The sequence below is a fragment of the Stegodyphus dumicola genome, chromosome 1, assembly GCF_044657685.1.
Source record: "Stegodyphus dumicola isolate Sdum_Otavi_A_Nest chromosome 1, ASM4465768v1".
Classification (NCBI taxonomy): Eukaryota; Metazoa; Arthropoda; class Arachnida; order Araneae; family Eresidae; genus Stegodyphus; species Stegodyphus dumicola.
In genome coordinates, this window is record NC_140768.1 from 165,591,003 (window position 1) to 165,615,679 (window position 24,677).

The 24,677-nt window shown below is 34.4% G+C and overlaps 1 protein-coding gene across 3 annotated transcripts in view; it reads right to left on the reverse strand.

Moving 5' to 3' along the window:
• Positions 1 to 24,677, reverse strand: part of LOC118201090 (uncharacterized) — a 221,599-nt gene that overhangs the window by 191,190 nt on the left and 5,732 nt on the right. For all 3 annotated transcript variants that reach the window (XR_015042854.1, XM_085822950.1, XM_085822947.1), the window contains exons 2-3: positions 13,979 to 14,752; positions 2,233 to 2,322 (exon numbers count right to left, since the gene is read on the reverse strand). Coding sequence is in view for 2 of the 3 variants with exons in the window: in XM_085822950.1 (XP_085679076.1) it covers positions 2,233 to 2,322; positions 13,979 to 14,558 (670 nt within the window). In the remaining variant the exon portion in view is untranslated. The remainder of the gene's footprint in view (positions 1 to 2,232; positions 2,323 to 13,978; positions 14,753 to 24,677) is intronic.

Below are 24,677 nucleotides of genomic sequence, written 5' to 3' on the forward strand. Positions count from 1 at the left end.
AGGTGTAGAATCCACTACAGGGTAAAGCACTTAATAATGCCGAATCAGGAATATAATTTGAGTTTTTAGACCACTGGTCTACCACATGTAATAATCACATGCAATTTGAATTTTTAATCTACTGGTCTACAACATACAATATTTCAATTCCTTACTGACATTCTGTCGGGCTCTAGTACTGAACTTCGATATCATCTGAAATCTGCGCCAGTTTGAACAGCTTATGTAAATGCTGGTCATGTAAAACACATGGGCAGTCACGGTTTCCTCACTGGACGTTGTAATATACTCCAGCATACTTCTAACAGACACAAATATGCTCAATGGGCTCAAACTGGCAATCCTGTGGTAAATTCGCTAGCCTATGGTCAATGGGCACTAACACGGAGCTCAAACTGGTGGCCCCTGAAGTAATTTTACATAGCCCATGATACATTTTCAATAAGATAATTAGCATCATTATGATATTAATTATTAGGACAAAAAAATTGAAATGTTTAAGATTCTAATAATTTTTAGTCAAATTTTTCTTTATTTCCATTGTTATTAAAAAGAACATGAGTAACACCCCAGAAAATCTACAAATAGAGTTAATTAGTTTATACTGTGACATAAACCTTACTCACAGAATTGAAGATACGTATTTGTTAAACCTTTTTTCCCATTCGTCAAAAAAGAAATACCTTCAGTTACGAACTGTTTTTATGTGAATAATTTGAGAATACATTTTTATATGAACAGCTGCCTCTCCCCCCAAGTTGAAAATTAATAAGTCTAAAAATAAGAAGCAGATGGATCGAAGAGCATTTGGAATTTGTGATGAAGATAGCTTCTGTTAACTTTTCTCCAAGGCTACATTATTTAAATCTCAAAGCTATGAAGTGTTGTAAAGTTGTAGTACAAAATAAAGAAGTTTATTTACATATAAATGTATGTTATTTTTTTATATGCATCAAGAAAGATAACGGGTTGTCATTATTCTCAAATTTTGTTCCACTTGAAAAGTTTTCATAATTTGTTTCTCTTAAGTAAATCATTTAGTGGTTAATTCTGTTAGAACTATTTGAAATAAATGTCAGTCTGAAAATTGACTACTTAGCCATTACTATATTTGAATTACAAAATGTAACCAACAGAAACTTTTTGCAGATACCAATCTTTAGATTTCAGACAAAAAATAAACATAAATTTAAATGTTCTCCTGTGTCTCTATTATTATGATTTATAAATATTTAGAAAATTTAAAATTTAGTTTTAAAAAAATTTAATTTTGATAAAACATTTTTCCCTTTTTTCCGTTTTTAGATCATGTATTTGGCCTACATGCAATTTCAATTCTTAATCATCATGATCACATGTGATATTTCAACTCCTTTCTGATATTCTATGAGGCTCTTGTACTGCACCTGGATATCATCTGAAATCCAGGCCAGTTCTGAACAGCCTGTCAATATTGCCCAGTTAACTTGAATCAAATTATATCTACCCTTGGTATCACGATATACATATTCAAAATTTTAAGCTTCACAGTCCTTATGCCAAGTTTTGAAATAAACAGCATAAAACTGAAAACTGAGCACATACAACATAAGCCTAACCTTTACATTAATGGTCTTAATATCATACTGTTGCTTAGTAAAGCAATTCTTCTTATGCTATTTGTGATACTACACTATAATGAGAATGCATGTTGAAAACAATATGATTGCTACCACTTTTACAGACAGACTAACCCCTTTGTTTTTTGGCTATAGTGTAATTACTATAAAGTTTCAAAATCAGCAAAATTACAACTTTTTGTCAGTACTTTTGAGAATATATACTCAAATAATCAAAGCTTAAATCTAACTGGATACATTTGACTGGCTCTGCTCTGAGGATGCTCATATAAACCTCCCACCTCTCCTGTTCAAAATTTTATTAATCATTCAACATGATTACTAAAAAATAAATATATGAGCTGATTTTAAATACAAAGCATATAAAAAGTACACCATTTATAACAGTTATCAAAAGAGGGCATGCCTATGTTTAGAAATTCTATGTTAAGTTTAAACTAAAGTATATCACAGAAATAATCTATTTATAAATGGTGGATCATTAATCAAAACATAATTTTATTTTCTATGTATTAAAGTAGTAGGTTAAGAACTTTTTTTTTTTTTTTTTTTTTTTCAATTTAAAAGTCTAAAACACATCACATACTGCAAAAATATACACAAAAACACTCACCATAATTAATTTTCCTAAGTTTTATTCCTTCACCCCGACGAATATGAAAATTCATGTCATGATATTTACGAAAAAACCTTTTTGATGCATCTTTCAAACATAAAATAAGACAGAAAATAATATATTAGTAAAATACAAAGTGCTTAGTAAGGAGATAATTATAGATGCAAAAATTATTATTAAATAAATTGAAATATTGTAATTAATTGTAGTATTTAACCCTCTCAGCATTATGGCCGGAAAATTCCGCATAGAAGGCTGCCTTCTACATTCATTATACATGAAAATTTCTGCTAGTTTTTAATGTATCTGATTTCAGTTTGGATGTATATTGGAAGAAAAGGAATCAAGGTACAAAATCAGAGAGTCATTTTTTAATTAAAATCAAGAAAATACCACTTATTCATGACATTTTGAGGAACTTTGAAATTTCAGGGCTAAACCTGTAACGCTCGGAGGGTTAAAATATCAGCACTGCTGATATTAAATGTGGTGATAATGTAACAAGAATAAAAATTAATATTAGCACAGCTATTCTAATAAAAGTATTGGAATTATGTACATCATTATGCCTTAGTGTTTCTCTTTTTCACTCTCAATAATGAAGCACTAATTCAGATGTGTCTTTATTTCGATGGCATTTTTTATTTGAAAAAATAATAACAATAACTTTATAATGGAGATGTTCCACAATTAAAGCAAAATCAACAGTGCCATTTGGTTAACCACACTGTCGAATATGTGCACTCCGTTTTTGAAATTGTCCGTACTTGGTGAAATATTTTAGCATTTGGCATGTCGACGGCACATCCTCGCTGCAATGCTGTCTGGCCCATTCAGTTATCACTTTGTCATGTCTTTTAGCATAACAAATAATTTTTTTTATTCATTGCGAGTGGGGTGTTGGAATCCACCAAAAATTCAAAAAGTTTCTTTTTCTGTTCTCTTATGTTCATATACAATGCCATACTCCTTGCATAATTTTGAGACGGCTGTACATTTATCCATGTTTTGCAGCAATTCCACTTTTCATTCAATGGACATTGAAATATACTTCCGCTTTGTAGATCCTGTTGCAGCTCCAGAATTAGAAACTCAGTTCAACAAAATCTAAGGTTGAAACTTTAATTTTCATAAAATTGCTGTAATAAAAACAGCCTGCAAAAAATAATTAAGCTGGATCAAATCAGAAAGTTAAAGAATAGCACAATCTGCTATACTGACTGAAATTCCTTGCAATCAGTATAGTAGTATAATTTTAGTCTAGCTTAATAGCATCTGCTATACATTATTGGTAATGTAGCATGAAATAGGCGATGAAAGACAAGTTTTTCCACTAAATTTTGCCTTGCTTCTATAATACATTGAGATAATTAAGCCTGATTGTATGTTTAGTTGCTTATTATACTTACGTCTATTTCCTACGCATGCTTGAGGCTTATCCGAGTCCTGAATAAATAAATTCCTAGATATGTGCTAGATAAATTCCTAGATATGTGCTATTCGACAGTGTGCTTGTAAGGATCCTAAGTTCTACTAATGTTTATTTTATTTTAAAATTGTACTATCACTTGTCATTTTCTACTTCCGGCCAGAATTAAATGCTTTAACTTGTTTATGCAAATTGTCTTGCTAACGCCCAAGTACTTAAGTTGTGGCTTTTTGCCAAGCGAGAGAGAGAAGGAGTTTTAGGAAGCAAGCCGCTTGCCACTGTTGTTTTATGAGTTTTCACTCGGTTGGTGGTTGCCTTTAAGGCTAGAGGTTTAGCCCTCTTGATATTTGCAGACCTATTGTAGTTTTAGCAGCTCAGCGTACTACATACGTACCTTTTTTAATTAAAGGTCAGTCTTAGCACTAGGCATTTGTATACTAATTCAAAGTTAACTTTTAGTTAGAGTTTTAGTTAGTAGTTTTTATATTCTTACGTTCAGACCACAAATGGTTGGTCTCTGTATTCCGAAGTTCGGAAATACCTGTAAAGTATTGAAAATAAAGGGTTTCATATACCTTTCCTGCTTGTGTTATCTACTTCACACCTTCTTGAACATAGCTTGAGTAAGCTTCCTGTTCCTATTCAGGATCATTCACGTTTCCAAATTTATGCTAAAATGATTATTTCTTCAATAATGATGTATTTTATTTAGTGCCAAAGGGAAATTAAAAATCGGGACTCTTCACATGTTTTATTTATGGGGGGAAATCAAATGTGTATGTGTAAAGCATTTAAAAAAAAGTCGGCGGCTTTTGAGGTCCAGATTTTTTATCATTCCGGATTTGGATGTCCGAATCTCAAACTTTGTACTGTATAAAAAATGATATTTTTGTACATTATACCTCACTTATATTTTCAGAAAAATGCTTCCAATTTTCTTTTCCTGTTTCTGTACACTAATAATAAACTATCTATATAATCAAATATCACAGCAATTATCCATATTATCCTATATAGCACTTCCCACAGATGTTTCTGCAAGTGTGTTGACAATAGAAAATTAGAAATTGGGAAAAAAAGAAAGTGGGGTACTATAAACCCACAAAACTTAAACAATGTATGGCAAGTCAGAAGAGGGAAATGTGTGGAAAAGACGTGTCAGAATGTTGAGAAAAAATACCATGACATTGGCAGGTGAAAATATGCAAATACAGTTCAACAATGAAATATCAGTACAAGGAGATTCAAAAGAAAGAATTTGATGAGAAAATCTATAATAAATGCAATGAAAAACAGAAGAATATATACAATATGTACAAAAATGCATAGAAGAAAAAGTCATGTTCACGTTGGAAAACTGCTGTTTAAGAAATCACATGGCCATTTTCTACAGTCACTGCGCTACTTTACTTGAGACTTGAGTTTAGGCTTAGCTATTTAGCCCGAAGGAAAATATCATTTAATTGTCAACTACAAAAGATTACATATTAACTCAAAACTGATATTTGACCTGCTTTTAATGCATCTGTAAGCATGACATCAGTATTTGGTAGAAAACTTACTATACACTGGAGTGAATCATATGAATTTTGGGAAAAAATGTAGATACTGTAACAATGTTATGAACAAAAAGAGAAGTAAAAATTAAGGAACATTTTAAAATATGCAAGTAAAGATGGTGATCCTGATATGCAGTTAATTAAAATACCAAAAATTAAAACTTCCAAATTAAAATAATTATAGCAGAAGCATCTGGTGCAGGCCAGGATCCAGAATTTCCCATTTTCAAAATAACACAACGAGTTATATTTTCATACAAACTAATAATTTCATACAACACATACACTGGCCACCCAAATTGCAACACCAAGAAAGATAAGAGATATCACAACAAAATTTATTTAGTAGATAACATGTTGACCAAGTATTAAAAGAATCAGCAGCCAGAGTAGCTGCCATTGTTGGAGATCACCATTGCCACACGCCTCGGCACTGATTCAAAGAGACTTTGGATGCGTTCTTGTCGTACAGCAGACCAAGCCACCTCCACACATTGCCAAAGTTGATCTGTTGTGGCAGCTTGGGAAGTAATCTGGGTCAATCATTCAGCAACCATGGATAACACGTTTTCTATCGGTGAAAGCGAGCCGACCAGGGAAGCAATTCAATCTGGCTATTGACGAAGAACCCTTGGACAATGTGTGCCACGTGTTGTCGCGCATTATCCTGTTGAAATATGGCTGTGGGCAAGCCCTGAAGGTAAGGAAGGACAACTGGCTCCAACACCTCGGAGATGTAGTGCTGGCTGTTTAAAGTACCAGCAATGCGTATTAGAGGAATGCGAAAGTGATATCCAATACCACTCCATATCATAATACCCAGTACAGTACCAGTGTGGCAGTGCATAATGCAGCTGTTCAGCATCGTCTCTCCACGGTGTCACGATGGCCAGCAGTGTACTTTTTAAAACATAATTTGGACAAGGATAGAGAAAAAATTTTTATGACAATAACACTGCTTTTAATTAAGACACAATAACACGCCGAATAAATACTAATTAAGAAGTCAAACAAAAATCTGCGTTATATTTTCAAAATTTTTGCAGGACTAGTTTCGATGGTTTTATCGAACCACCATCCTCAGCTGCAAAACCGCAAATGAACAAGATAGAAAATAATTTTAAAAATATAACGCTGATTTTTGTTGTTTGACTTCTGAATTAGTGCTGCTTTTAATGTTTCAAAAATTTCAGAATTCAAAACCTGAAGCCTGAATATGTTCCTCCAAACAAAAAACAGTTATCTGGAAATTCCCTAAAGAAGCTAGAAATGATACTGAAGTCAATTTAGAGACAGAACTATTACATGAAGGAGCAATTACTTCTGCCCTTCATGCCTGGTCAAATAAATAAATAACAGCAAATCCAATCTTTACTTTCACTATTCATGCTGGGGAAAAATTTTATCTTTTTAGCCCCGATTATGGAGTAGTCCAATTGTGGAAAAAAGGGCAGAATACTGTGCTTTATTTCAATAAATAGCAAAAGCAGAAATTAGGGAAAAGTATAAAGATACGTTTTTGTGATTTGTGCAATGAAAATAAAATGAATGGAATTATTAATGCATGAAAACTAAAATCATATTGATCTTCTCGCACATAGATATTCAACACATAAAGTGTTGGCCATTTGCAATGCAGTACTATGAAGGAAGCAATAAGCTTGAAATTCCAACCATGCAAAAAACTCCACAGGACATGCGAATTATTAGTACTGTACCACATATGCAAATCATGTATGTCAGCAATGTCACCTAAAACAGTATAAAAAGGAAAAACAATAGACTGTTTTAAATACCAGAATTGTGCTATGAATGAACTTCACAGGACATGAGAATGATGGCATTGCAGCACATATGGCAGCAATGGCATGTTATTGCTGTTATTGTCATGTCTATGATAAAGCCTATTCAAATAGTGCCATGAACGAAGATGACACCACTGGCAATCTGCAAAACGTTATCATCATAGATGTTTGGTCTCTTAAATAAGACCCCAATTTTTAGCAATTCAGTAAGGATGGCCTGACAATAAAAATGTGTGCAGTTGTCAGTTCTGTGTTCAAGCAGTTATCACAGGTTTTCCTAATCTCTTTGTCAATTTTCAATCCTCTGTAATGGCCAGTTCTATGGAATGAATGGTCTTAGTTTCAAGTCTATCTCCATTGATGGAGCTGGTGCTTTATTGGAATTGAAAGGTCCTTCAATCTGTATTTGGCCATGACATTTGCATTTGAATTTACATTACTATTATTATTAAGATTTTGAGTTTATTTTGACAGTTCATTTGCATTCTCATTACCTGTGATGTTGATGTGCACTGGCAAACCATTGAAGAATGCAAACTTTATTTAACTTTTGAAACTTCTTTAGGTAAAAATGGATCCTGTTGGTGATCTGGGAGCTTCCATCCAGGATTGCCTGCACAGCTGCCTTTGATTCACAGAAGACAATTCCTTTTGCTTGGTCAGAAATGGGAGGGGATCTACACATGTCAAGAGCCTCAACTATTGCCAAAACCTCGCAGTGAAATTAGAGATTGTGGTTCCAGACCCAATTTTCTATTGATAAGCAGTATTGCCTAGGGTAGCCAGAAATACTTCAGAACCTCCATTACTGACTGTCTCATCTAAGGAACTATCTGAATAAGTGTGCACAAAGTCCTCTTTTAAATACTGTTCAATGGTTCTGATCCCTTTTGATAATATTAATAAATTCCTTTTTATTGCAAGGCAATAGTAGGTTGACTATTATTTTAGAATTTATAGGAAGCCTGGAAGGAAATGTTGGCTCTTGGAAATGGAAACTTTATTGTGATCAAGGCTGAAAACTGCTCTAATATCTTTGTCTAACTGCATAGGAGATGACTTTTTCAGTCTAGTGCTGCCTTTACAAGTTTCAAATGTTTTCCTAGCGATGTATTCTGGTACACAGCTTCTTGCCTTGTTTGTAAATTTTATCACATTATATTGTATTCTTTTCCTAAGGCTTTCGAGGCCACATTCCTGAATTACTTTTACATTCCTCCTTGAAGACTCCATTTCACAAGCATATCCTTTGCCTGGACAATTTCTAATTTTCCCAAAAGTTCTTGAAGCATGAGCCCAAATGTGAGAAACATATTCCATGATTGGTCTAATCAGTGAGGTGTATGTTGTTTCAAGTGTCCCAAGAAAAGCTCCCTACTTTATTCTGTAGAGACTTTTAATGATTCTTAAGGCCCGTCCACACGACTGCGCTCGAAACATAGCTGATAAAAGCACAGTCACGTTACCAGCGAAAAAGCATCCAAAGAAATATGCTTGTGAAGAGTGCGTTTAACCAATAGAATCATTTTGCACAAAAATCCCGTGACACTGTATATAGCATCAATGAAGCTGACATCTTGTTATTTTGCTGTGTTTCTATATGTTTGTGGCAAGATGTCAGAATCAGACGACTCTTTTATAGTTGAAACTTTATTAAGTACAGTAATTAAGCAGAGGCAAAAAACGCAAAAAATGGTGAGAATGGGTACGAAAGATTTATTTAGAGTGACCTGTTCATGAGAGTTTTTTTCTTTACTGCCTCGCTTGCGAAATTAATATCCTGAATTATTTTTTAATTACTTCAGGATGAGTATCAACCAGTTTGACAGACTTGTAGATTCCATATTGTAAGAAAATTAAGATTTATAAAATTGGTTTGGAATACAATATATAATGGGAATTAAATTACTTAAAACACCATCCACCATATAATAAAATCAACTTCACATTTTTTAATCTCCCTCCTTCTTTCGTTTGCTTGTTTATGTGTGGCACGGGAGTATATGTAATGGAATTTTTGTAATAAGTAAAGCGTTCTATAATTTGATTATTTTCTATATATTATCACACACATCCAATAAAATTTCTAAAGATATGCTGTTTTTGAATATTTTTAGCACAATGTGACAATAGCCCAAATGCTCTCGAAACATGTATGTGCCAGTAAATGGGGGAAGGAAGCCCATTTGAGCGTAATATAAAATCTGAAAGCTTTCAGATTTTTTTTTTGTTTGTTTTTCTTTTTATTTATTTTTGAATTTAGATTCAAACTTCAAAAAGTTTATGTAAAATTGTGTGCAGGATAAAATATGCAATGAGGTAAAAATAAAGAGATAATTTATACGAGAGATGCAGATATATCATTACAAAAGGGGTTAATGGTTTCTATTTACAGTGTACATTTTTAAACTAAATTGAAAACAACGATAATAATAGATGAAAACAATAATAATTACAATAAGTAATGAAAACAATAATAATTATAATAAGAAGATTTAAGAAATGAAAACAATAATAATTATAATAAGTAAAATAAGAATATAATGATTCATGATTAAATATAAGAAACAAGTTTCAAACTGAAAAAACCAAAGTTTGATTTACAGTGGTTACGGGTGAGGTTCAAACTCGCAACCTTTCCCTTTGCAATCCAGTATACTAGCCACTCAGCTATCTGTGAAAGCAACGTTTATGAAAAATAATGTAAGAAGTAGAAGTCACTGCAAAGGTAATTTAATTAATATTCAATAAATGATTGCCATATAACCCAAGCTGCAACTATTCTAAAAAATTTCTTAACTGTATTTAATTGAATACTCTTTCACAGTCAACTGCTTTATTTTAGAAGTCGTTATACAGTTGAAGTTCGTTTTTGGTGTATTTAATATTGTGATATTTATAGAGCTTTTTGTTACACATGAAATAGCGAACATTTATAACAATTAAGGAAAATTTTGTAACGCAAAAAATTTTATTTCGTAGAAACTGTAATTTATTTAGGTTCCTATTACTTACAGTATTATAAACAGGTGAAGCGTATGGATATACTTGTCAGATCATTGTTTTTTAAATATAGAGTTTTTTCCCTTTAATGAGAATTTGAAATTTATACTAATAGATATGGTTTGAGAAATCTGAGGATGCTGTAAGCAATGCTGATTATTTTATTACTGTATACTGTTACGATCTCTTTAAGCAAAAACTCATCTCTGTGTGGTTCTGACGCCATATTGAAACGTGTAAGCAAGAAAATTTTCTGATTATGACACCTGATAAGAACTCGATCAGCTATTGGCTATTCATCCATGTTGCAGGCAAAAAAGCTGAACATCAGCGAACTTAATTTTACATCCTCTGCGTAATGCAAAGTTACGCCGACGAAAGAGAAATTGCGTCAACTACGTCGCGAGCGTACTCGTATGGATGGGTCTTTAGTCTTTTCAAAGCTCTGTCAGAACAGGTTTTGACATGTTTTGTGAATCTCAATTTTGCATCTAAGGTAATTAATAAGTATTTTGGGCATAATATCTTCAGTATGCATTTGCCTCTGATGTATAATTTTGGATTTGTTAGATCTCGATGCTTTCTATCTGTTGAAAAGACACAGAACTCACTTGGGGAAGTCTGTAATCCCTAGAGAATGCATCACCAGATGGCGGATAGGGGAATACTCCCCATTAGTTTTGCTTTGGATGGTAGAAGGGAAATAAAATATCTTCACGAACTAACAGGCAGATGTCCAACCCTTCGGGCAATGGCCCTCCTTTCTATGACGAGTCTAGATTCAGCAATGCCATCCAAAAACAGTAGAGAGAACCGCAGATTGTTTTAAATACTGGAATTGTCTGTTTTCCCATTACTCCTTTGCATAGGAAGTTTTAGTGTGCCTTGTTTGAAAAAATGGTAGTCATCCAAGCAAATTTAAGTTTGATAGAAGAAGAATAGCGGCTTATAGAGAATGGAGATTATCTTTCCTCAATGCTAGTATTGGGCAAAAAAAGCCACAGTGATGCGAATATGTAATCGATGGGTGCAGAAAGAACAGACCAAACAAAGGGAACAATTAAACCAGCCACATCACATTAATGAAGATGAGAACAGGCATGTTATTTTCGTAAAGTAAATCAAGAATCCTTGTGCAAGAACTTATGTCTTTTGAACAATATGTGTCGGTACATATCATTTGATGTCAGCAGAGGAGGAGAATCTATGCAAGGTGGCCTTGCTGTGATTACTTATAAACACATCTTTTCAAACAAACCTTGATTCTACCTATTCTATTCTTGATTCTGATAAATATAATACATATATCCAAATTTGGCAGCATCATGATAATAGACATTATGACTCTTTCATTATACACTGTCATACCCGTCCATCACTTTGAGTTACCTTTTTAGGGTGCTACTTGATTTTACTCTTTGACTTTCCTAATATTCATTGCCAACACACTCATAGCTATTATTACATATCTGAAAGTATATATCCTCCCGTACCTTCAAAGAACTATTTGCCTAAGAGGACAGTGTGTGACAGTGTTTGTTCTATTGGACAGTATGTGATCACATATGACACGCAATGCTAACAATTCTTAATTGCCCTCCGGGTCACATTGTTGACTTGGCATATAAGTTTAAAAGACATTCTCTAAAGAAATTTAATTATCTGGACTCTAGAAAACAAACACTTTTTCTAATTGGACTGACATTTTAACAGGATTCTAAAAAAAAAAAAAAAAATAATAATAATGCACAAACTTTATAAAATATTATCTAGCTCAATATTATATAATTCATGCGAGGGCCATCCAGGAAGTAGATTACGTTTCCGTCTGTGTCCGCTAGGGGCGGGGCTAGCGCGGCCATCTTGGGGTCAGAGCGTTGCGCAGCTCAGTCTGCATCTAGCCGTGCTAGTGAGAGGTTCGTGCTGTGCTCCGTTCAGATACTGTGACGGTTTGAAATGTCTGCGTTAATTGAAAATCCCGCGAGCTGCGAGGTGCGCTCAGTAATAAGGTTTCTGACTGCAAAAAACTGTAAACCGATAGAAATCTATCGGCAGCTTCGTGAAGTGTATGGGGACAACATTATCACTGAAGGTGGAGTGCGTCAGTGGGTCATAAGATTTCAAAATGGCCGAACCAATGTTCACGACGAAGATCAAAGTGGGAGACCCAGCATAGTGACCGCCGAACTTCTCGAAAAAGTCGATGCTAAAGTCCGTGAAAATCGAAATTTCACAATAACGGAACTTTCTTTGAGTTTTCCACAAATTTCGCGAAGTTTGTTGCACGAAATCATCAGCGAAAAGCTTGGTTACCACAAGTTTTGTGCAAGATGGATTCCAAAAATCTTGACAGAGGACCACAAAAATCAGCGAATGGCTGCAGCGTTGAACTTTTTGGACGCTTACCATAAGGATGGTGACTCTTTACTCGATCGCATCGTTACTGGTGACGAAACATGGGTGAAACATGTGAACTGTGAAACGAAATTGCAATCAATGCAGTGGGGGCACACAAGTTCTCCCCAAAAACCCAAGAAATGCATGCAAACAATGTCGGCAAGGAAGATGATGGCGACTGTTTTTTGGGACAGAAAAGGTGTAATTTTGGTGGACTTCCTGGAAAGAGGCACTACAATAAACTCTCAAAGGTATTGCCAAACTCTCCAAAAACTCAGAAGAGCAATTCAAAACAAGCGCAGAGGAATGTTGAGCTCTAAGATCTTGTTGATTCACGACAACGCCCGGCCCCACACGGCAAATGTCACTCATAAAGTTCTTGAATCTTTTAAGTGGGAGTTGTTTCCTCATCCGCCGTACAGTCCCGACCTGGCACCGAGCGACTTCCACCTATTCCCAGCAATGAAGAAGTGGCTGGCTATGCAGCGTTTTGATGACGACGCACAGCTGCAAGAAGAGGTAACGAAGTGGTTGAAGGCGCAGGCGGCCGAATTTTTCGACGAAGGAATTTCCAAGCTCGTACATCGCTACGATAAATGCCTTAATTTGTATGGTGACTATGTAGAAAAGTAGTATTTGAGTGTGGCTTTCATCTGTATATAATAAAATTTGTTTCCTATACTTTGTTTATTTTTTTATTCCAAAACGTAATCTACTTTCTGGATAGCCCTCGTATTTACCACATTCATTTTTAATACTCTATTCTCTCTGAAATGTATATGGGGAGAAAGGAAAATAAGTAGGATTCCTCTCTTTCCCCATACACACTTCAAAATTTAAAAAATCAGGAATCAGAATCTTCAAAATCAGGAATTTGTACTTATTCTTAAGTTTGTAATAATTGATTAGGTTGTTCAAGTTTGCAATAATTGATTAGCTCTTATTTAATTGGTAATTTCCCCTTTCTACTTAAAAGTAGTAGCTGCTTATAATAAATTTCTCCAAACACCATCATTAAAAAATTAATCACTATCATATCATTCTTACATAATGGTAAATTTCAAATCTAGAAATCAAAACTTAAAACAAGCCAATGAAAGTTGAAATGAAACTAAATCATTCTGAACATTCGAACATCCTGCATTCATTCAAGAATAGGTGTGCACATTGCACCCATTACACTGTGTAATTCATAATAAGAATGGGCTTTTTAAGAATAAAAAGAAATATTGAATTGGCCACTATGATATAACTATGCATCTATACATTTTGAACATCCAAATTATTTCATACATGTAAAGCACGAAAATTTACCACATTAGTTAGAGAAAACATTTTTTACAAATATAGTATACAGTTCTACATTCTATGCTTATAATCATATAGGAAAATTTTCATTTTCCTATATGATTATATTATATAAATTAATGCAAATAAACTTTAGATGTTTCTTAAATGTGGATTTTACATTTATTCTAAATAACATAAAACATACATTCAACTTCTGAAGAAAGCATACATAACTTGATTTAATAAAATGGGGAACTTACAGTTTGATGATCTTGATTCATTCAGAAAATATCTTTTATTAGTATCCACATCTACGGCCTCTTCAAATCCATTCTCGTTACATAGGCTATGAATGTCTGATTTTGTTCCACAGAAAGGAAGACTATCATCAAGTAATGAATGGCAGTTGATTGATGTCTTACTTCGATATTTCTCATCAACACGTAAAATAGTTATGTCACCTAAATCGACACCAAGTTTCTGAACTACAACTTTTGGAGCATTTTCTTCTGTGTGTGTTCTTTCAGTTTGCAAAGAGGATAATATACTTTCAGAAGAACGATCAGAATTGAGATTAATTTCTAAAGAATCAGATGCTTCATCACCATATCCACACAATGTAGAAATTGTCTCCTGACTTACAATGAAAGCTTCTTCACCTGCATTTTCAATATCTGAGGAATTTTTATAAAATATTTGCTTATCTTTGCTGGTATAAAAAGTAGCTTTTATTCCCGTACACATGGAAGATGAGTCAAATATTCCACTATCTTCAGTTGTACTTTTCTCAGAAATATGTAAAACATTAAAAGTGGGAATATGTGATGCTATATTCTCCATTATTTCAAAAAAAGAATTCTTCTACACTTGACAATTTATAACTATATAACTATATATATAATTTCTGTCTAAGGAAGGCTACGTTAAGTGATATAAAACGAAATGCAAATAAGGAAGTAAATTATATAAATGCATCAGCTCTAAAATGACTTTACTTCCTAAGAACGAAATAATCATAACAGCACACTGCTTACCTGAAAGAAATTTTAAAACATATAATTACAAAAGAGAGTTAAATACCTACAAACTGTTACTTGTGTACAATACTAAAATTTTACATACAGTGTCTGAATATATCAAAGCACAAAAATCTACCTATCCATTTTGAGAATTTGAGAATTTTTATATAGGGTTTGACTATGGCAAAGCATACAAAAATACCTATTCATTTTGAGTACTTGCAAACAAGAATGAATTTAACGTTTCATCATTGATGGAAATTTTATGCTTTCTGTCTAAAGGAAATAAAACTAATCCGGAGGTGCATGGAAAAGGAAAAATATATTCCAAAATATGTTATTGCAAAACTTTATTTAATAGAAACTGATTAAACTTGCTATTTGAAAGCAATAATTATGGCTGTCAGTAAAATTTATTTAGTTTTATAGAATTTTTAACTTTTATGATATTGCTATAAAATAGACTCAGTTGATAGCTAATTTGTTACTAACCTAATACTTTTTTTAAAAAAAAAAAGAATTTTAATACAAAATTTAAACCTAATCTTGAACATGTTTTACTATATCAACAAGCATTTATCTAAAATTTTATTTTAAATTTCTGAAAATGAAAAAAAATGAAAAAGTACACATTAAAATGGCCTTTTGAATTGCATAGTATTACTTGCATAATCAGCATCTGAATGAGAATATACATTTAGATGTTAAATCCTCGATAAGTTTAACTTATATGATGTAGTACTGTTGAGATAGCCAAGCAATTTCAACAATGCTTCCTAATGCCTAATTCCAGGATTCTCCTGGAACAGTGATTAGATATTTACTGCATATGTGATATCAAGCCTTGTTCTTTAAGCTAGAAAAAATAAACATCCCAATAGATTTCTAAAAGGTAATTTCCGCATTTCAGCTATTTTTGCACTTGTAGAGACAATCTAATTTTGAAGGAATAGTGCCTTTAGCTATGGGAAGTGAAGTTATTTGTATCTGAAAATGTTTAAATTTTGCAAAAATTTCTTCGATATATTTTTGCTGATGTATGAACGTGCGCCTTTGCCGTTTTCTAAAAATTTGATTCCAAGTAATTTTCTAGTTCTGCCTAATTCTTTAAGACCGAAAAATTTACCAAACTGTGAGATTACCTATCCACTGTTAATCTTTACTAAAGATTACAATATCATCTACATATAATAAGAGGATTACATTAGAGCTCTTAAAAACACAATTACACCATCGTATTTTCTTAAAATCTAGATTTTCTAAAGTATTTTTAAATTCACAAAGCCATTCATGGCTGCTCTGATGCAGACCGTAAATGACCCTGCGTAATAAACACACTATTTTCCTCTTCAATAAATCCCTTTGGCTAGGTCATATATACTATGTTTTCATTGAGCTTTGCATATAAATATCCATTTTTCAGGACTAATTGATAGTCCATCCAATACAAATATATTAGTATTGTGAAAAACATTCTTGTGATTGAAAAATTTACTACAGAACTGTAAATGTCATCAAAAATCTTTATCCCTTTTCTGTCTGAACCCCTGCACGACTAGACGTGCTTTATGACTACTTAATTCTTTTAATTTCTTTTAAGCATACAGACCCACTTGTTTCCCAACATAATTTTCTTTTCTGGCTTCTCAACTAATTCCCAGACCTTCTTTTTCTTCATTGTGTCAATTTCTTCCCTCACTGCCTTATCCCTTTCTTTGTCATTTACAGATTTTTGTGGTTCTTTAAAATTTTGTGGGATTATAATATCTACAGAATTTGCCTCTTTAGATAGGGAAGAGCTATCCTCCTGTTCTATAAAATTAATTTTTCCGGAGTATTCATTTTTTGCCTTTTAAGTCAAAAATATCTCTTTCAAATTTAATATTTCTAGCCTCGCAGTATTTTTCAGTGTCGTTATGAAGCCTAAAACGAGTGACTGCTCCTTCTACGTAGTAATATATCTGTACATGTTCCACCTGGCCTCTTAACCATTTTTCTTTGCCATCTGAAACCTCTTTCGGGGTAGATTAATGTTCTAATGACTTCTGTAGAAGTTTCCTTTTCTTCATCCGATTCTGATAACCACTCCGATTCTTCTAGTCTTTTAAACTTAGTTTTTGATTTCTGGCCCAGGATGTTATCTTCTGTGTTCAGATTTCACTGAATTTCACATTAACCAAATACTTTAAAATAAACAACACTGGGTTTTCTATTGAGGAACATTTAAGGTATTCGGTTACTCTTATGACACACCCTGTTCCATGCATGCAAGAGCTTCTGCCCACCATCCTTTTCCCATTTTACTATCATTAAGCACAGCTTTAACTGTGTCTAATGCTGTTCAGTTAAATCATTCACATACACCATTTGTCCATTCAACACCAATTCTGTTTTCAGCTAAGTACCTTTCGAATTGCTTGTTACAGAATTCATTGCCATGATTGATGCATATACTAATTCATTTCTATTTGTCAATTTTTCCATTTGCCTAGGATAGATCTTAAAGTTAACAAACAATTCATTTTTTTATTTTTCATACAATATATTGTTACTAATCTAGTAATATAGTCATTTACGATAGCAAGGAAATATTTATTCCCACCTTTAGATGAAACTGGGAGGGGGCCACAATTGTCTAAATAAACCAACTGCAATGTTTTTTGGATCTCTTAGGAACAGTTTTAAAAGTTAATTTACTAGATTTAGCAATAATACAAGTTTTGCATTTCTCCATTTGTTTTTTTACTTCTGGTAAACCTTTCATGCTTTGGTTTTTACTGGTATCCTGTATGTATTCAAAATTTAAGTGGCAAAATCTTTGATGCATAGCTTCGCTTTGTCTACTTTATTTAACTTTCCAGTTTCTATACCATAACCAGCTTAATTTTCACCTGTTGCATACTTAAGTGGTTTAAAGTGATAGAGTCCGTCATATTGTTTTGCATAACATAACCTATCCCAATTTTTAAAATATAATCACAACTTTCTGTTGAACCTATAAGATGTGCATTTGCCTTTTCTAAACTTGCTCCCAATAGCAAATCTCTTCTTAGATTTGGATTATACAATACATTTTCTACTTCAATCCAATTTATTTGGTTGCCTACTTTTATTGAAAATTTGACGGTACCTTTTCTTAGTACTTCACTTTTACAATTTCCTACAGCTAGAGACATACTTATATCATCTATTTCCTCAAAGTTTATCATTAAACTTGTGTATTACAGAAATGAGTTCTAGCTGCTGTATCTACGACCCAATTAAATTTATCTGCGTTACCACCTTTATCTGTAGTTGACACATAATTTTCTACTAACATTAACACTTTATCTTTAAACTGCCCATTTTTATTGTCCACTTCAAACTTGCGATTTTTACTTAAATTTTCTTTACACTGAACGATTAAGTGTCCACTTTTATGACATCTACAACAAGGTCTTCGTATTCCCCACATTTTTCTTATATTTAGTTTTACTTTCAACGTGACTATTTTCCCCGGTATTTGTGCTAATAGTATTAAATACACTTACCTTGCTGTCTTCTAAATCTATCTGTACCTGGAGAAGTCGACTTTCTTCCCTTACCAGTTTTTCAGTAATTTTTTCCAACATGAAATCCTCATCCTTCTACATATAAATCAATTGCACAATTCCGGAGTATTCCTGGGGTAATCTCAGAATTGCTTCAAACACTATAAAAAGATCTGCTAAGTTGTGTAAAGCTTCTTCACAGTCATTTCTATCCTTGTGATGAATAGCCCAATTTTTTCATCAGATGCTTATCTAATGTTAAAAAATTCATCTAGAAGCTGGATTATTCTGGCTCTTGGTTTTAGTTCAAATTGCTTCTGTAGAATCTCCCATTCTTCTTTACCACTTGAACATTCTTGTATCAACAGCCTGAACTCGGTTTTAATTTCATAATATAATGTAGTGAAGGCTCTTTTTTCTCTCAAAGTGAAATCCTGCCTGTCACACCTTGTTGCATTTTTATCCAACTCTTCTTCTTTGCCTTCTATGAAGCTCCAACAATTTCTGTCCGGAACAGCATCTTTATATCGACTTTCCATCGGTCCCAGTTGTCATGGTTCAATAATTCAAACCCTTCTGGTAGTAAGGACATCTTTAGTTACACATAAGCACGACTACTTGAACCAACTTCTAAACACTTCAGCTTCTTTTCACAGATAACAGCCCTTGGGTAAAAGTATATTTTAGGGTACCCCTTGGCGAAACTTGGCGATTTTTGCCGGTACACGGATACCGAATTTGTGCAAGTCTTTGACTTTTTATTTTGGCTTGCGTAGTGACGATTTTTGCGATAATAATAAATAGCAAGACAAAGAATTGCACAAACTCAGTAGCCATGTACACATTGACCTATTTTCACTTTTAAAAAAAATATCCCAGAATTGCACAAAAATAACATTGCGCACTCCCTTTATCCATGTACACATCGACCTATTTTCACTTCAAAAAACATCACAGAATTGCACAAACTAGGCTTTGCTCACTCCCCCGAGTTTGTCCATGTACACATCGATATATTTTCACTCAAAAAGTCAAATGAGCCCCCAAATCTATAGTGGAAGCAAACAAAAATAGATAATCTCAATAAACTACATTTTAAACCAAACAATAAAATAACAAAGAAAAACTTCCTAAAATTTACTGAACTAGGATCCGTATATCGGCATCGCCACATAAATTCACAAAAATAAGAGTAAAAAATATCCTACGTATTCCGGACTATCCCGAAAATATCTACTATGTAAACTTTCATTTACACACCAATCAATTAATGCATTTTCCCCCTTTCCTTCCAAATTGTACAGAAACTTCAAATTAATCTTACTACATTCAGCCATTCTAGTGTCTAAACAATGAAACAAGCAATGTATTTCCTAACCACACACACCACAAAAGCCCTTACAAAACATCCCCCGATTCAAAATTTCCCAGAATAATGCAAATGATTACGTCATGATAGGGTTTTTATAACATTCAAATACTCAGGTTACCATAAATGAAACAACAACTTGGCAATAAATGAAACAACAACTTTGCGATAATACAAGGGATATCCTAAAGTCAACTCTAACCCAGCCCTCTTTGCTTACATTCCTTCAAAGCTAAGCTGAGCTGAGCCCATAGCCTGTTGGCATTAGAGCAGTCACAAAAACATACTTTAAAAAAATGCAGGGACTAATATAAAAATAAAACTAATCTTTATTTCATAACCTTAAATAAATTAGGTTGTATCAGTGGCCTGTACATTAAAACAACAAAAGAGAAAAGGGAAAAAAACAGCAAACTCCCACACGTTCACAAACTCCCAGTATATACCGGGTGGCCATAATTAAACTGACAGTGCTCACAGTATTCTGTAGAGCAAACTATTTGCGAGAATGACGCCACATTTTGTAAGAAGATTAAACAAGACGGGGAACGAAGGATTCCGCGAAAAAACAAATTAGTTCCAAAATCCAAAAGTCACCGCTAGGGGAATATTTGGCGCTGTGTAATAGAAAATAGAGTGTTAACAAATGCAAATTAATACAGAATAAAATTACCTTTTATTATGCACATTTCCTGATTTAGTTCAAGTGCAATATGGCAACACTTAAAAAACAGTAAAATCTACATAAACACCGATAAAGTCTCGTGATCTGCAATATCACGTACGCTGAGCAGAAGTTCTTTATTCAAATTTCACGTTACATCTATTCCCACAGTGTCAGCTGCTTGGGTTTTAAAAGGCAATGTGTTACATTTCGAATCAATCGAATTGAAAGTTTATGTGCAATGCCTTCTTTAGTCGAGCGTACTTTACTGGTCAAATTCTTTTACCTCAACCAGTGCACAACGTGTCAGCCGCTCTTCATGCTTTTTGAACACACAAAAAAATGCGTAAAGGTAACGGTCCTGTGTCAGTTAATGGGCTAAAAGCAATGGTTGCGACGTTTGAGAAAACAGGTTCTCTGAAGGTTCAGTCAGGCAGAGGACGAAAACCTGTACCACAGGTTACAATCGAAGCAGTTGCCACGGCGATTGTCGACAGAGGACCAGACAATATTGCTGCCACCTCTAGCGCTTGTGGAGTAGCTCGGAATATGGATATGCCTTACAGTACGGTATGAAAAATCTTACGAAAGATTCTCAACTTCTATCCGTAAAAGATCAGCTGTGTACAGGAGTTACTGTACCCCGACCATGATAAGCTATTCACTTTTGCTCTCACCTTTCTTGCCAGAATGGAGGTGGATGATGCTTGGCCGTGGAAAATCTTATGGGGAGACGAGGTCCACTTTTACCTGAATGGAACTGTGAATACCCAGAATTGCCAAATTTCGGATGACAAATCACCACATGCAGTTACAGCAATTCCCTTACATTCACCAAAGGTAACTGTTTGATGTGGGTTCACAGCGGAATTTATCGTAGGTCCATTCTTCTATGAGAACATTATCCCGACAGGACCGGAAACCTGTTCTGTTAACGGAGAGAAACATCGCCACATGTTGAACAACTTTGTCATTCCGGCACTTCAGCAAAGACAATGCCTGGGGGAACTCATTTTCATGCAAGATGGAGCCCCTCCACACGTTGCTGTACGGGTGCAACAGATGCTACGACAGAAATTCACAACAGAAAGAGTCATTAGCCGCTACTTTCCAACTGCATGGCCATCTTGGTCACCTGATCTTACCCCATGCGACTTCTGGCTATGGGGTTACCTTAAGTCCAAGGTCTATCAAGGAGTAAGGAGTGGCCCAGGACATGGCTACGTCGAAGGATAACATATCACGAACTGTCCGGAAGATTCCTGCAGACATATTACTTTCTGCTGTTGTGCATAATGTGCACAGAATGCAATATGTGGTCCACAACAATGGCAGCCACATTGAACCTCATTTGAATGCAAAATAAAATGTAATTTCCATATTGATTTGCATTTGTTAACACTCTATTTTCTATTACACAGTGCCAAATATTCCTCTAGCGGTGACTTTTGGAACTAATTTGTTTTTTCGCGGAATCCTTCATCACCCGTCTTGTTTAATCTTCCTATAAAATGTGCCATCATTCTCGCAAATAGATCGCGCTACAGAACACTGTCAATTTAATTATGGCCACTCGGTATATACAACATCATCCAACCTGCCGATACCACATCATCAGCCAATCGGCGGCAACCACGCCAGTTAATCGCCAATTGGCCTCTGAACTAAATTTCCATGAGGAAAACATTAAATCAACATTCGGACCTTTCCCATAGACTACATATGTCACCAAATACATCCTCATAGTCATAGAATATTTTATGAAAAGGCCCGAAATGTACCCAATTCCAGACCAAGAGGCTGTCAAAACAGCTGAAGTTATGTTACAGAACTGGGTTTCCAGGTGTGAGACCCCCTCCAGATTCATTCCAGCAAAGGCAGGAACTTCACTTTGTCTGTGTTCAAGGGACTGCGACTTATTGGGAATCAAGAAAATGTAGGCGACCTCATTACATCCACAGTCTGATGGCATGGTGCAGAGGTTTAATCATACAATCCTGAACCACCTCTCGCTCATGGTTTCCAAGAACCAAGAAGACTGGGATTGCAAATTGCTCCTGCTCCTGCTTGCTTGTCATAATGCCGTCTACGAAAGCACCGGCTATTCTCCATCACTGCTCTTCGGTCGCAATCTCTGTCTGCCAAGTGACCTGCTCTTCGGCTGCCCACCGGATATACATTCCACGCCCGAGCAGTACATGCAAGACCTCCAGGCACAGTTGGAAACAGTACACAGGGTTGCCTGAGAGTGGATCAACATCTCGATGGACAAGATGAAGAAGAGATACGTTCCAAGAACCACCGAACATCAGTTCCAGGAAAATGACAAGGTGTGACTGTGGAATCTGAAATGTCATAAGGGTGTTTCGTCCAAACTGCAGTTACATTGGGAGGGTCCCTATGAAGTCCTCAACAGACTGAACAATGTTGTGATATGGATCCGCAAGTCCCCTCAATTCCAAACCTAAGGTCGCTCATTATGACAGATTAGCCCCATACTATGGCCATAGTATTTCTCATTCTTAGGGTACACATAATACGTGCAGATTAATTTTTCTAGATAATTTATGTATATAACTTGTACATAGTTACTTGTAGATAGTGTAACCAGGGGCGTAGCTAGAGGGGGGGCAAGGGGGGCATCTGTCTCCAGGCGCAGAATCCAAGAGGCGCCAAACTGATGTTACGACATTTTAGAATTAAATGTTTTCCATCCTTGGCAAACAGTAGGGGGCACGAAATCTTCAGTTGTCCCTGGGTGCTGAAAACCCTAGCTACGACTCTGAGTGTAACTGTTTGTTTCTGTAGTTATGTTAGCACCTGCAGATTGTAGGCAGTGTCTTGGCAAATAATAATTACCCTACATTTTATTTATTCCCATACAATTTATCTTAATTTATTACAGGGTTGCCACACAAACAGGAGAATGAAATTCCCTGACTTTTCCAGGTGTGTTTCAAGAAAATTCCAGTCTATCCGTGCAATGTATGTTGGCTGTGCTAAGAGGTAAATTAAGTATGGTATTACTTGTATTGTGTAGCAAATTCACTTAATTATTCAATAAATCCCAGAGGACATTTATTCTTAATTATTCTTGATATAATTTGTTTGATAATTTTGTTTACTTTTCCACTTAAGAAACTTAATAAAATTTAAGATATATACATTGGATAACAAATGTATGTTTTATTTAATTATTACTCATGATCATCACCAGTTCAACACAAGGCTAATCCGGTCCTTATAAATCACAACGCAATGCTAAATAGTTAGGTTATCAGGTTCAATGTTCCGTCTTACTTTCTTTGGGAACATGCAAGGACCTGACTCGGAACAGAGAGCTTACTAAAGCTATGTTCAATAACTGTGGGAAGTAGACAGGATACACAAGAAGGGTATACAAAACCCTTTATTTTCTCTCTTTACAATAATTTCCGTACTTCGGAATACAAAGACCCACTACTTGTGGTCTAAACGTAAGAATATAAAAATATAACTAAACTCTAACTTTGACATAATAAACGTGGAAGATTGCCCTTATATTAACAGGAAGCCGTATGTAGTACAGAGAACTGTTAATACTACAATACGTTTAAAATTATCAAGAGGATTAAACCTCTGGCCTGGAAGGCAACCGGCAACTGAGTAAAACTTCTAAGGTAAGTGGCCTGCTTCGACTAACTCCTTCCTCTCTCTCGCTTGGCAAAAAGCCACAACTTAAGTACTTGGCGTTCGCCAGACAAATTTTGCATAAATAAGTTAACGCTTTTAATTCTGGCCGGAAGTAGAAAATAAGAAGTGATAGTAAAGATTTAAAATAAAATAAACGTTAGTAAAACTTAAGATCCTTACAAGGTTAGATTTTAGGTAAATTTAATTTGTGTGAGGTATGTTCTGAAAAGGCACCTTAACATTTGAAAACACAAATATAATTATAATAGTTGTTGTTTTCTCCACTGAAGATTGAGATTAGAATCTTCCCAATCTGGAATAAAATAAGGCTTTTTTTTTTTTTTTTTTTTTTTTTTTTTTGCAGACATTCTGCAGCTAAACAAAAGAAAGAAATCTATTTTAATAAATTGAGGTATTTTATATTTATTTTGCAGCATACACAAGGAAAAAAATATGTGCATTAAATTTTGTGATGGTATGTCATCGTACTGCTAGAATTGATTTCAGGATTATGCCAGAGAAAATTTCTTGAAATTTGGAAATATTATTTACTAATAATAAATAAATTTAGAGGGAAGAAGCAACATTAAATTATATGAATGACATAAAAATAAAGATAATTACTTAAAAATGAATTAGAATAATCAATGATATTTTAGCGAATGTAGTTATATTACATGGTTAGCCTAGATGACAGATTACTAT